The sequence below is a fragment of the Clupea harengus genome, chromosome 11 (assembly GCF_900700415.2).
Source record: "Clupea harengus chromosome 11, Ch_v2.0.2, whole genome shotgun sequence".
Classification (NCBI taxonomy): domain Eukaryota; kingdom Metazoa; phylum Chordata; class Actinopteri; order Clupeiformes; family Clupeidae; genus Clupea; species Clupea harengus.
The window spans coordinates 7866250-7878605 of record NC_045162.1 but is presented as its reverse complement, the minus strand read 5'-3'; the positions used below and the strand labels follow the sequence as shown (position 1 = coordinate 7878605).

Genomic DNA, 12356 nt, shown 5'->3' with positions numbered 1-12356 from the left:
GGCCTGAGAGGGACAGAGAGGAGAAAAGGGGAGAGAAAGGGAGAGAGAGATAAAGAAAGGGACAGAGAGATAAAGAAAGGAAGAGTGTGAGAAAGGGAGAGAGAGATAAAGAAAGGGAGAGTGTGAGAAAGGGAGAGTACAGAGAGGCTGGTCAGCCTTGCAAAGGTCTGCTCAACCCGTAGCCATCTGCCGAGGAACCCGTAATCCAGGGGACTGTCAGAAGTGATTAGCCGGCCGGTGAGAAACTGACAGTAAAGATTGTGCCACTACTGGGGAGGGGGTGGGGATGGAGGCAACCACACAAGCCACACGGCTGCCTGAGGAACAGTCGACAACATCAGCAACACCGTCCCCACCACATCCACACAGAAAGGCCACAGAGCAAAATTACCTTCCTTGGCTCCAATTAGGCTCATTAAAATGCTTCATCCCCGTGCTAACATCATGCAAGCTTTAAGCCATTAATACCCTACACATCATAGCCTCTATCAAACAGCCCTAGCTGGTGTGACAGACTAATTTGTTTCATAACAAGACCTGTGCAACGACACTCATAAAATAATAGTACCGTGCTGCAACGCACTTAACATGACGGTCATCCATAAACCATACAAATCACAGGCAGATCATGGGATCTCGTTTCACAACCCACTGCCCTCTTGGGTAAGCACAAGCAAACACACAGGCAGGCTTCTAATTATGGTGGCATCACAACATCTCTGAATGATCCTCAGGATAACAGGATGGTCTGTGCTGACACACACACCGTCTCTCTCTCTTCCTCTCTCTCTCTCTCTCTTCCTCTCTCTCTCTCTCTTCCTCTCTCTCTCTGTGTGTCGTACTGCAACTAACAGTGCTGCTGACACACACACACCGTCTCTCGCTCTTTCGCTCTCTCTCTCTCTGTGTGGTACTGCAACTAACAGTGCTGCTGACTAAATGTCACTGCTCTCACAAATGGAATCCATTTCTGCCTTGCCACTGAGAGAGAGAGAAACAGAGGGAGAGAGAGAGAGAAACAGAGAGAGAGAGAGAGAAACAGAGAGATAAAAAAAGAGAGAGAGAGAGAGAGAGAGAGAGAGAGAGAGAGAGAGAGAGAAAACGTGGGCCTACGCCAGAGATACCTTATTCTCCAGGGAAGCAATATGCCATTTAGAATGCCACAGAAAAGTCTGCCTGAAGTACAGCCTTTTTTCCCTCCTGCATTGGGGTACAGCCTGAATGAAAACAGCCACATACAGGTCCTTGAATAACATAGCATTTGCCACACAGATGACAGCCTCAGCATTGAGGCAAGCCTCCGCCTTTGAAAGTGACAACCGCTTTGCTTGGTATCATCAACCCATCGCTGAATGGGTGCTTAGAATAGGATGTAACACACAGATTAAGACTATTCAAACATGGATAACACGCTTTTGAAGAAGCAGGTGCTTTGGAGATTGTCTATTATACAAGCTACGTGAAAGGTAGTGTAGAAACTGCACCTTATCTGACCCCTGGTCTGAAAGACGCAGCCTTTTCAACCATAACCGCTTTCTTGTTTGACACACAGTGTCCCAACAGACAAGTAACTGATCCGCATATTCAAAGCACTCAAAGCTTATTGGAACCGAATGTACCTCAAATACCTCGCAATGTTAACGAAGGTGAAAAATAATTTGCGACTAATGATTCGGCGCCACTCCGAAATGGAGCGTGTTCTCCTTCGGCCCATGACCCCTCAACCAAGTTTCAAGAAAATCATCTCGGTAAGTTTTGTGTAAACAAACGGCGCCGAAAAGATAACCTCTGTGCCTGAAGTAATAACATGCACAAAGCAGCACACCCAGCGCCATGGATTCATTCATAATGATCATATGGTCTCCTCCTTGGGAATATGCTACAATATCATATAATGGGCAAATCCTCTTACGCTCTCTCTAAATAAAGTTTATAGATGAAGAATAATCTATAATCCGCACGGCTCCGCCACATGTGTAATAACTTGGTTTTAGTGTAAGCCCTGACCATTTAGATTAAACAAACCTCACAAGGCCACGACGACTGCTCTATTGACTTGGGGAAAGGGCATCTCGATAATGGGTTGTCCGTTTAAGCGTGCAGGCTCTCTGTAGGACCGATGCTTTGTGTAATGCACAGTCCCCCCGCTACTACCAAGGGAGGACCTTGTAAGACAGCATCATGCAAATTACACCCTACTGCCGTTCCTCAATATGAGAGCTCATAATGTTGGAATCATTGCCGTTTATGAGCCATTTGTCAAAAGGCGAATTTAGGGGGGAGCTCGTAATTCACTTTCATCCACGAGCCTGACAACATAATTTAGCACCGTGTTTTTTTTTTACATAAAGTCTGTTGGTATCTCCAGTAATGCACATCCGCAGAGGGCACGATGGAAACAGCGCTCTCATTTCCACACTCATCTCTCCCTCCTTGGAGCATGTCTCACAGTTACAGCCCGCTCCGGGGACCTAATGACTGAAGGTTTTTTTTTGTCTGTCTTTATGAGAGATGTAATGATCTGAAGTGTTGAAATGCATTAGCATTCCCACACAGACACTGGACTGTATCCAAGTCTTAGGTAAACAGCACTTCCGTTTCTCTCTACACTGACAGCTCCCATATGGAGAGCGCTCTCCATCCCTAGCAGAATACTATCTGCTAATGCTGGTTTCAAGGTAGAATAAGTTTAAGAACACAGACGGTCCATCCCTAGCAGAATACTATCTGCTAATGCTGGTTTCAAGGTAGAATAAGTTTGAGAACACAGACGGTGTACAGTTTTGCCAGTCTTTGCAAAGATGTAAATCATGCTAGAGTAACGATGATGTTATCGGGTAGTATTTCCCCACTTTTTTGGGAAAATCAGCACATATTTCATATTTACAGCAAGATTTCCCTCTAAATCCTGCTGTCACAGCATACAGGAGTCCATGCCTGCAAACGATGTCCAATAAAAAAAGCATCCCTCAGCTTGTTTTTTTGGAAAACACAGCCGGATGAAATCATGAGGACAAGTGAACTTGAAGAAATTTCGCTCATCATTATGCATGTCCTAAATATCAGGGTTTTTTTTACCGGTGGGGGTGGGGGGGATTGGAGCCGTCGACCAATAGCATTTCTGGGGCTCATTCGCCCCCAAGGTGCTATGAAAATGAGGGCTTTAAAGGGTCACAGAAAAATGAATCCTCAAACTCAATGTTGAAGACAACTTACTTAAGAGCCATGCCAGACCAGACCAATCGCACACAGCTCAATTTCAGCCTATGCATCTCAGGCATTAGGAACTTCCAGGATGTGGTTTTAAAATTCTGAAGCATGGTACACTGTTGTGTGTGTATGTTTTGTACTCGTGAGTTCCCACAATGCTTCTGCTTACTGGCCGTCAGACACATGGAGGTGCATCCGCCGGGCTTACGGCATGAACAACACAGGAGGTGTACAGTGGCTGACACCGCCTCTTCCTCAGAGAGCCGTTAAGAGTGATTAAGGGAACGTTCTGGAAGTCCTAATGAGGCTTATAAGGGGGAGGGTAAACATGAGGACTCTCTCAAGCCAGCGGAGCTAGAGATCATGCCACGTGGAGGGAAGAGTCAAGAGTCTCTCACAATTCCGATTGGAAAGGCTTGTGTGTGTGGGGGGCAGTACAAAAGGCCACAACCACTCAAACGTGAGCTGGTCAGGGGAGCCTCATACTCCTCCGCTCTGGTGTGCGCTGAGCAGAGAGAGCTATAAATGCCAATTAGCCAGAGACGCAGAGACGTTGAGAGTCCAATAACCAGATTTCTTCTCCAAAGTGCACGGGAACACAATGAGAACAAACTCTTATCTGATTGGGTCAATGGGGAGATTATGAGAAAAACTAACGGTGCCAAGTTCTATCGTTAGCCAGTGGTCAGAGTGCCAATACTGTTGCTGTTTCACTGTAATGTTTCTTCTCTGATTTTGTAACTGTGCACTTCTACGCCCAAGGAGTGCCCATGGTGCTGGTGGGCTGACGGAGGTCTCTCCTGCCTCTCCTGCCTCTCATGTTCTGATCTGCATGCAGAGGGAGGCTTGAGAGGGAGACAGGGGCACTAAGAGGAGAACGCTGGCCATGAGCAGTCATATTGACTTTACTTCCCGGTAATTACTCTGGTTTCTAAGGAGCAGACTCGCTGGCAGGATGCTGACGGTTCCCTTTCCCTGGCTCAGAGTGTCACCCGACTACAGGAAACTAATGAGGCGTGCAGAGAATGAAGCCGGAAAAGAATACAGTCCAGGTTGAGGGAGGAAGTGATTGTGTGTGCCTGTGTGTGTCTTTCAATGTGTGTGTTTGTGTTTGTGTGCCTATGTGTGTGTGTGTGTGTGTTTGTGTGCCCGTGTGTTCCTGCGTGTGTGTTTGCATTGCATTTGTAGTAGGAAATGCATGTTTGTTTGCGCAGGTGCATGTTTTTACATGCATGTGCGTTCTTCAAATGTGCAGTGCGGGTGACCCTCTTGTCCATAAAATATCGTTAACTGGTGCTATCCAGAGGCCCAAATGTAATAAGACCACTGGTCCCCTGAGCAGCCATGCCCCAGTATCAGCATGCCGAGAGGGCCTCAGCACCTAGTTTTGTCAATCAGAAAGTAATTATAAATACACACACAGCAAGTCAGCTCAATTTTCAGCCCCCGTGCCTTATCTGATGTCTGTTAAGAATTCAGTTTCAATCCAATTTAAAACAGAGCTCATTTAAAGTGATGGGAGCCGTCAACATTTGGTGTGACAGGGCCAATAAGTCTGCTTGTGTTTGTGATGACTATTGTGAGTCTCTGAGGAGAGAGAATTGCATAGGGTTCATCAGGGTCACTTGAGTGCCAGTAATTTATAATTACTATCGTGCACGTGTGGTTAGTACGTCATTTCCTGTTTATTTATCTCTGGAAAAATCTGTGTGTCTTTACAAGTTTTACAACTTTGTAACCCCCCCCATTTTTTCCTTCTGTGAGGTGCATTGTGTTACCTCCTAGTATGAAATGCGCCGTACAAATAAAGTTTCATTGATTGATTGATTGAGTGAAAGAGGTGGTTTATTTGCCTCTTCCATGTCACATTGATCTCGCGTCTTCTTCTTCAGAATCAAATATTTGGCTTCGCTTGCTTGAGTCAAGCGGAAACACTGAAAGGGACGTGCTGAGAGATCTACATGGAAGAGGGAAAGGGGCTCCACATGGAAGAGGGTCAGGGGCTCCAGCACGGGCTAGTGGTCAGACAGGGTCCGTGTGGTTCCTGATTGGAGCGCGAGAGCGGGGACATGACGAGTAGATAGAATTACGCCCGTCTTCTCCACGGACGATTCTAAAGGGGCAATTTAACATGCCACAAGATCTCACCCAGAGATCAGAGGCAGCCGAGATGCACTATGACACTTGAAACCCAGGGAGGACCCCACAAGGCAAAGCATGGGAGGCAGATCAACTTGCCTGCTCAGAACAGCATTCAGCCTCAATCACTTTGCTTAAACGCTCCCATCTGCGTGGGCTATTCTGCGCAGTGAGAACAGTGAGTACAACCCACACCTGCCAATCCCTGTCCTCCTTTGATGCACAGAGATGGCCTGATTAAATTGATTGCAACCTTTTCCAACATTTGTTCCATCCCTGAGGGTTAGTGTGCACCGCGACGGGGATGAAAAAAGCAATCGGAAACCCCCAGGTGATAAAGCACTTTCTTCTAGTTGCCTGATGACGATCAGAGATGTGTGGTGCCAGCATTTAACAGCTTCTACTCATCACCACCACTGTGTCCCTTATCACCGCCTTAAATAATCACACACACACACACACACACACACACACACACACACACACACACACACACACACATACACACACACACACACACACACACGCCCTTATCGTCTGCATTACATCCAGGAGCATGCCCTCTAGCTCTCTCTCTCTCTCTCTCTCTCTCTCTCTGTCCGCATGTAAATATCCTCTTCAAGGGGGAAATCACGAGCAAGGTGCATGTCATCACCCCTCAGACAGCAGTCCCGGCTGCATCTCCTTAGAGGCCAATAAAATGCGGTGCCAGTCTACATCCCCACAGGTTAGAGCACAGAGCCCCTGCCTCTGGTCTGATTCATTATGCATACGTCACATGTCATAACTGCCTCCTCCCTTCACCTCTGAGCTCTCCCCCCCCCCCCCCCCCTCTCTGTTTTCTCTCCTTCAGTTGTGCGTCAACAGTTACTGCATTTTATGAGTCCCTGAACTAACGGGGAGATATGGCTCCTATATGGAGTCTCGTGATGGATGTATCAATAGGCAAATCCTTTGGCTGTAGTGCCAGTGCTGAAGCACTGCAGCTGGTGGTGCTTTTGTCAAAGCACTTGACACACAAAATGTCCTCCATAAGAGTGAAACCCCACTTGGAAGAGAGAAAAAAAAAGCCTGCTCTTGATTAGACATATTTGAAATAACGCCCCCCAAAAAAGAAAGATAGCTTTGCTTGAGTCTCGTTAATAAATTAAAAAAAATGCAGAGTGCTTCGCTGCGAGGGGTTTTTCTTTCTTTTTTGATTTGTCTGCGTCGGAGGAGAAAAAGCATAATTACTGTGACCTACGGGGGGAAATATGTAGGTTAAGTTTGCCCAGCGATCCGTGTCTCTCTATCCCGCTCTACGGGATGTTTTCACAGTATAAATCCCAGCTCCTTTAATCTCCTTACTCAGCTACATCCTCTTTAAAAATTCACGAGCACAGAGGCAACGTTGCGACGCTTCAAGATCTGGACTGTCCGGTCGAGGGACCACACCAAACAGCGGGCGAGTCTCAATCTGCAGGGGTTGGACCATCCTGAACATGCCCAAAGTGCATGTAGTCCTAACAGTATCATCTGAGCCCATCATCTGAGCCCCATATACCTTTATGCACTGCCAGATAAAGCCTCTCTTTGTGCAGTCATACATAGTAAATGATGTGATTCAGCCATAAACCTTATTACACTGCTGTGATTTAGCCAACGTATCATTTCAGGGCCTCTCAGTGGCATTGATCTGCAACAATCAATAGGGAGACGTCAAAAAAATGACACCGCCGGCGGGGAAAATCAATATTAAACCACATTTTTCTCATAAAGTGCTCTCTCTTTCCCTGCTAACAAAAATGAAGTGTGTGTTCAATTAATACTTTCCAGGACTCCCATTTTCACGCAACTCCTTGACTTGACGCGCACATCGAGAAGAGGATGCCGGAACATCTGTTTATCTCCTCCCGTCGTCTGACTGAATTTGTCTCTGAATCGTTTATCTCTCTAGTGCCACCGACACACTTGAGATACTGATGTGAGAAGCTCTCCAGACATCAATTTTCAAAGCTTTTCAGTGGCAAAACTGACAGATAATACCCATGTAATATGCACTTATGCCTGCATCTCTGGCTAAAATTGCAAAAAACATCTTGTATGTTCACAGGGAAACGGGAATATGATTGACGTGGGTGTAGAACAAACCAATAAAGAAAAAAAGCAGTTCACTCAGGAAATGAAAAAAATATTCATCCACCCACACAATACACACAGAGAGAGGATATACAACACAATCAGAGAAGCTCAACAACTTAAACAGTAGACATGCCTGTTTATATTACAGAGGTGCATTACTGTATGGTAGCCTTCAGGTAAAATAAGTAACCTTGCGAGTGTCACGCATATTAGCCTACCTGTTTCCCAGAAGTACTGTGACTTGGGTTCCTCTGACGTCTGAGCGTGCACAGTCCAGATCTCCGAGAGCAGCAGGAGTATCCTCCACAGGCGGAGGCCAGGGCAGGGCCAGGTGCTGGCTGTCCTTCTACTTTTTCCCTCCAGCCCCATGGCTCCCATCAAAAAGCACGTAATTCCACAGACGACTGACAGAAAAATGGACCAAAAAACCAAAACAACAACAAGCCACAGCCACCGCAAAAAAAAAAAAAAGGGGGAGCCAAAGGGGAGGGGAAGCCAAAAAACTAAATAACAAAAACAAATCAGCACTTAGGTTCCACAGGAAAGAGGAAAGCAAAAAGAGTGTTGCTGGGGAGATGGGTCCTGACAGTTCCCTGTTTTGAAGGGCAGGGATGGGGTGACAGATTCCTCCTCTTCTCCCTCTTCTGTTTCTTCCTCTTCCTCCTCCTCCTCCTCCTCCGCGTGCTCTTCTGTACGCTGGCGGGAAGGGAAGGGAACGAGGGGGGAACGAGCTCCGGCTGTCACGGGGGAACAATGGAGAGAGAAAGAGCCTGGAGCAGCGTGCACCGCTACTGCTACTGCTGCTACTGCTGCCTTCTGACTGCGGCTAACGCAGCACCTCCCCTCCCTCCCTCCCTCCCTCTCTCTCTCTCTCTCTCTCTCTCTTACCTCCCTCTAAGTCTCTCCCTCTCTCTTTCTCTCTCTCTATCTCACTCTCCTCACTACTCTCTCCTGTGCTCTACCTCTATCTCTCCTGCCCTCACTTACTCCTTTGCTTTTTACTCTTTCTTTCTCCCCATCTTTCAGCACCTCCCCGTTACTTGCTCTCACTCTTTCGTCCGCTCTTACTCACTCACTCTCCCTCTCTCTCTACCTCAATGCATTCCCACTCGTCGTCTTTTTTGCTCCCTCCCTCCCTTCCACTCTCTCTCTCTTCTCTCCCTTCCTGTCTCTGTCTGTCTGTCTCTCTCTCTCTCTCTTTTCTCTCCCTCCCTCCCTGTCTCTCTCTCTCTCTTTTCTCTCCCTCCCTCCCTGTCTCTGTCTGTCTGTCTGTCTCTCCCTCCTTCCCTCCCTCTCTCTCTCTCCTCGTTACCCTCTGATGTGTAAGGATGGGGGCTCAAAGGACCGGCGGCAAGAGAGAGCCATCCGAAGACGGTGGCATGCAAAGATCCTCTGAGGGAGGGAGCGTCGGTGAGAGGGGGAGGGAGAGGGGGAGGGAGAGAGAGGGGGGGAGAGAGAGAGGGAGAGGGAGAGAGGGAGAGTGGGGAGAGGGAGCTTAGGGAGAAAAACAGCTAAGTGAGACAAGCAATATAGATGACAAATAGCAACTTCACTTGTGACTTATTGTGCAGGGCTGGTTTGGAGAGACTGAAGCCTCTGTGATTTACTCAGAGCTACTGTACAGAATCGTAAAAACAAATTGTCCAAGCTAAAGTAAACTTCAGTCTGTTGGAATGCGTCACTGTATCAAAGACTACATTTTAAAGAGATTTTTTTGAAGTCGGAAAGACTCAAAGGATTTGGAATAACTGATCACAAATGCAACCACAAAAGGAAAAACGATAAATCAACCGGAGGTTTTTCATAAATCAGCTGTGGACCACAGTATTTCACGAGCTTGTAAAAAGCCCACTGTCCTCTGGAGACTCGGCAGCATTCTGATTGGCTCACAAACATGCTTGAAAGAACAGGAAATGCATTGGCTGAAGGTCCAGCCAACTCAGCTTTGTTAACATTTCAGCTCTGCTGCTTAAACCTACTTAAACATGCTTGATCAATTCAATTCAACATTATTTATATAGTGCCAAAACAATAAACTTGTCTCAAGGCGCTTTACAGAGCTCAGGGCCTGCCTGCCCCCCACCCCTGATCATAACAATCGCATTCATTTCAAGCAATAGAAGATCATGAATAAAACAATACTGCACTAATAACTAGTGTTTTTTTAAAGAAATGATGACCCTCTGCCCTTTATTTTTGCAGCTTTTTTTTTATAAGGAATACTGTATACACAGTTAGCGTACCACAAGTAGGGTAAATTATTTACCGACGCCCTCGCTCAATTAAAGCCATGCAAAATTCATGCGGCTGTGTGCTTTTTATGAATGGTGTTTTGGTGGATTGTCTGTCAGCACGATGTGCACTGACTGGGGCCTGGGGGGGTTGGGGTGGGTGTGTGTGTGTGTGAGGGGTGTATGTGTGTGTGTGTGTGTGTGTGTGTGTGTGTGTGTGTGTGTGTGTGTGTGTGTGTGTGTGTCCCTCGGTCGGCTGCACCGCTGCAGCCACTGGCAGTGAGTGAACCCTTGACGAGCCGCTCCGCCCAAACAACCTGCCCCACTTAATGTTACAGGACATTTATCACCCGGGGGTCTATATCCCTTCCCCCGGTGGCGGGAAACACCCTTTGGAAAGGAGAAAAACAATAAAAAAAATAAACCTTCGTTTGACAATCCAGTGGAGCAAAGAGCTTTGATCCTTGAAATGCAGAGAGCAGAGTTTGTTGTTTTGTTTCGCAGGGTTTGTGTTCACAGGGCAGAGGATTTTTAGGAGGTTTTTGGTTGGTTGGTTGGTTGGTTGGTTGTTTTTTTAAAGGTTTTTTTCTCCCAAAACAGTTGCCTAGGAACCTGCAGAGGTTTCCTGGGAAGAAGACATCATTTGATTAAAGAAATAAAGACATCGGGCACCAACACTGTGCAGGTTAAGAGAACTAATGGAGGGAGGACGAACGTATAAAAATAGAGGAGAAGTTGAAGGAGGTGCAGCAGCAGTGGCGGCGGTAGGAGGAGGGGCCGGTTTAAATCCATATTCCCATCATGATACGCAGCACTGCATGGCGTAATCTCATGGGATTCTTGCTCGCACAAGTCCTTAACTGGGCCAGATAAACAGCTTGTTTGTTTGTCCCAGAGCAACCACATCCCAGTGGAGATGCCAAACAGCCGCCAACCAGCGCGGATATATTCAACTTCACCTCAATTCAGCCTCAAACCACAGGGGACCAAAACCAATGGAGATGATTCACTAGGATATTGATTCAAATTAGCCCCGCGCTTAAAAATGCACGGCTTCAAAGAAAAAGCTATCCTGGACACTCAGCAGGAAAATGAATACGCGAGTAATGGGTAGCATTGTGTTCAACCTCCTCTACACACGTTACATCACTGTGTTTGTCCGTGAAGGGGTGTCGTCCTGAATATTTCATGAAGTACAGTAAACTGATGGGTCAATAAAAAAAAAATTATATATAGTATATATATACTGTATATATTAAGCTATGAACCCCTCCTTTTTTTTGCCAAATCCCAAAAGTCGTGCCAAACCTTTAAGAATCTTTCACGCTATGTTGTTCTGTGGAAGGGGTTCATTCATGGGAGCTGTGTCTGCCACTTTTACTCTTTGACCCAGAGCTGCTGATATGTTCTGCTCCATTGATTAAAAAAAGTCTATAAGGGGACTGTAACCAAAGCCACCGCAATAATCTCATCCGCTCCACCACAACGCAAAAGCAACAGTCAAGTCACAATATCAAGACCTGTGATACTGATTTAGTCACTAGCCTAATATATCTTGGTCTCGTAGTTTCTTTGAATAAACGAGGTATAATAATTTAAAATCTGTAGTCTCATATAATTCATGTCATGGTATCTTTATGTTCTCTGAGACATGAGTATGTATGTCTCATGAGTATGTCTCATGAGTATGACTCATGACAGAGAGACAGAAATGCCTCATGGGACAGGAACACAGATACCAACGTTCAGTGTGCACTGAAATGTTTTCGCTCTTGCATCACAATTTATATTTTGCACGATTTTCTGTAGTGTCTGTCCATATTTTTCTAAGTTGTCTGAGCATAGAAAGATTTCTAGTCTCGAAACGATGTCATGCAGAGACGAGGGAGGGGCTGCAGCCTCGTCGTCTCTGCTGCTTCTTCTCCTCCCGTCTCTTAAAGGAATGTGGATGCCTGTCAGGCTCTGCTGGGGAAGATTAGTGTACCGTACACGAGTTAAGACGCTAAGGACAGTGACAGCAGTGCCAAAGTCAAACCAGGCTGGCAGTAGAGGACTCACCGCGGGCATGTCTCTCGTCTGTGACTCACCCAAAGAAGACGAGCAGGAAAAACCATGAACCCGCATGAACAATAATCATGATTCAATTGTCTGTCAAAGAAAAAAAAAACGCAAAATCCTCAACAGCATGGGTATTTACTTCAGTTGGTGCCTCGAAGTGATTCATGACGGCATTACGCAATACATGTTCAAACAAAAATGGGTCCGAGCAATTTGAAAGAAAAGAAAAATCACATTGCTTTCGCTCATTGTCATAGATGGCGTTAACTCAGGGTCATACTTTGAAATGGCAACAAAAGATTTTGTGTTGTTAATTTGGAGTCGACATATAAACTACCCACATTCTCCTAGTCCCATTCAGATGTGATGAAAGGGCACTTCTAAGAGTTCAGGCAGTAAGATCCTGTGTAACACATTAATATGAGAAATATATTAAGTATATATTAAGAAATATATTATTATGTATGGTAAGTACACCAATAAATCAAGTGTTTTGTCCATGTTGAGAAGGCCGTATTGCTCCCAGACCCTTCTAAAGCCACCCAGGCAAACTAATTACTTAAACAGATGATCCACAGGACAGTATGGTCAATAGTA

At 46.0% G+C, this 12356-nt stretch overlaps 1 protein-coding gene across 2 annotated transcripts in view; it reads right to left on the bottom strand.

Annotated features, from left to right (window-relative positions):
• Positions 1–8355, bottom strand: part of LOC105891773 (thrombospondin type-1 domain-containing protein 7A) — a 105752-nt gene extending 97397 nt beyond the window's left edge. The window contains exon 1 of one of the 2 annotated variants that reach the window (XM_031575635.2): positions 7689–8355. In XM_031575635.2, coding sequence (XP_031431495.1) covers positions 7689–7848 — 160 coding nt within the window. In that variant the 5' untranslated portion in view covers positions 7849–8355. The remainder of the gene's footprint in view (positions 1–7688) is intronic. The other variant, XM_031575636.2, reaches the window with a different exon arrangement.
• Between the last annotated feature and the right edge of the window lie 4001 nt (positions 8356–12356).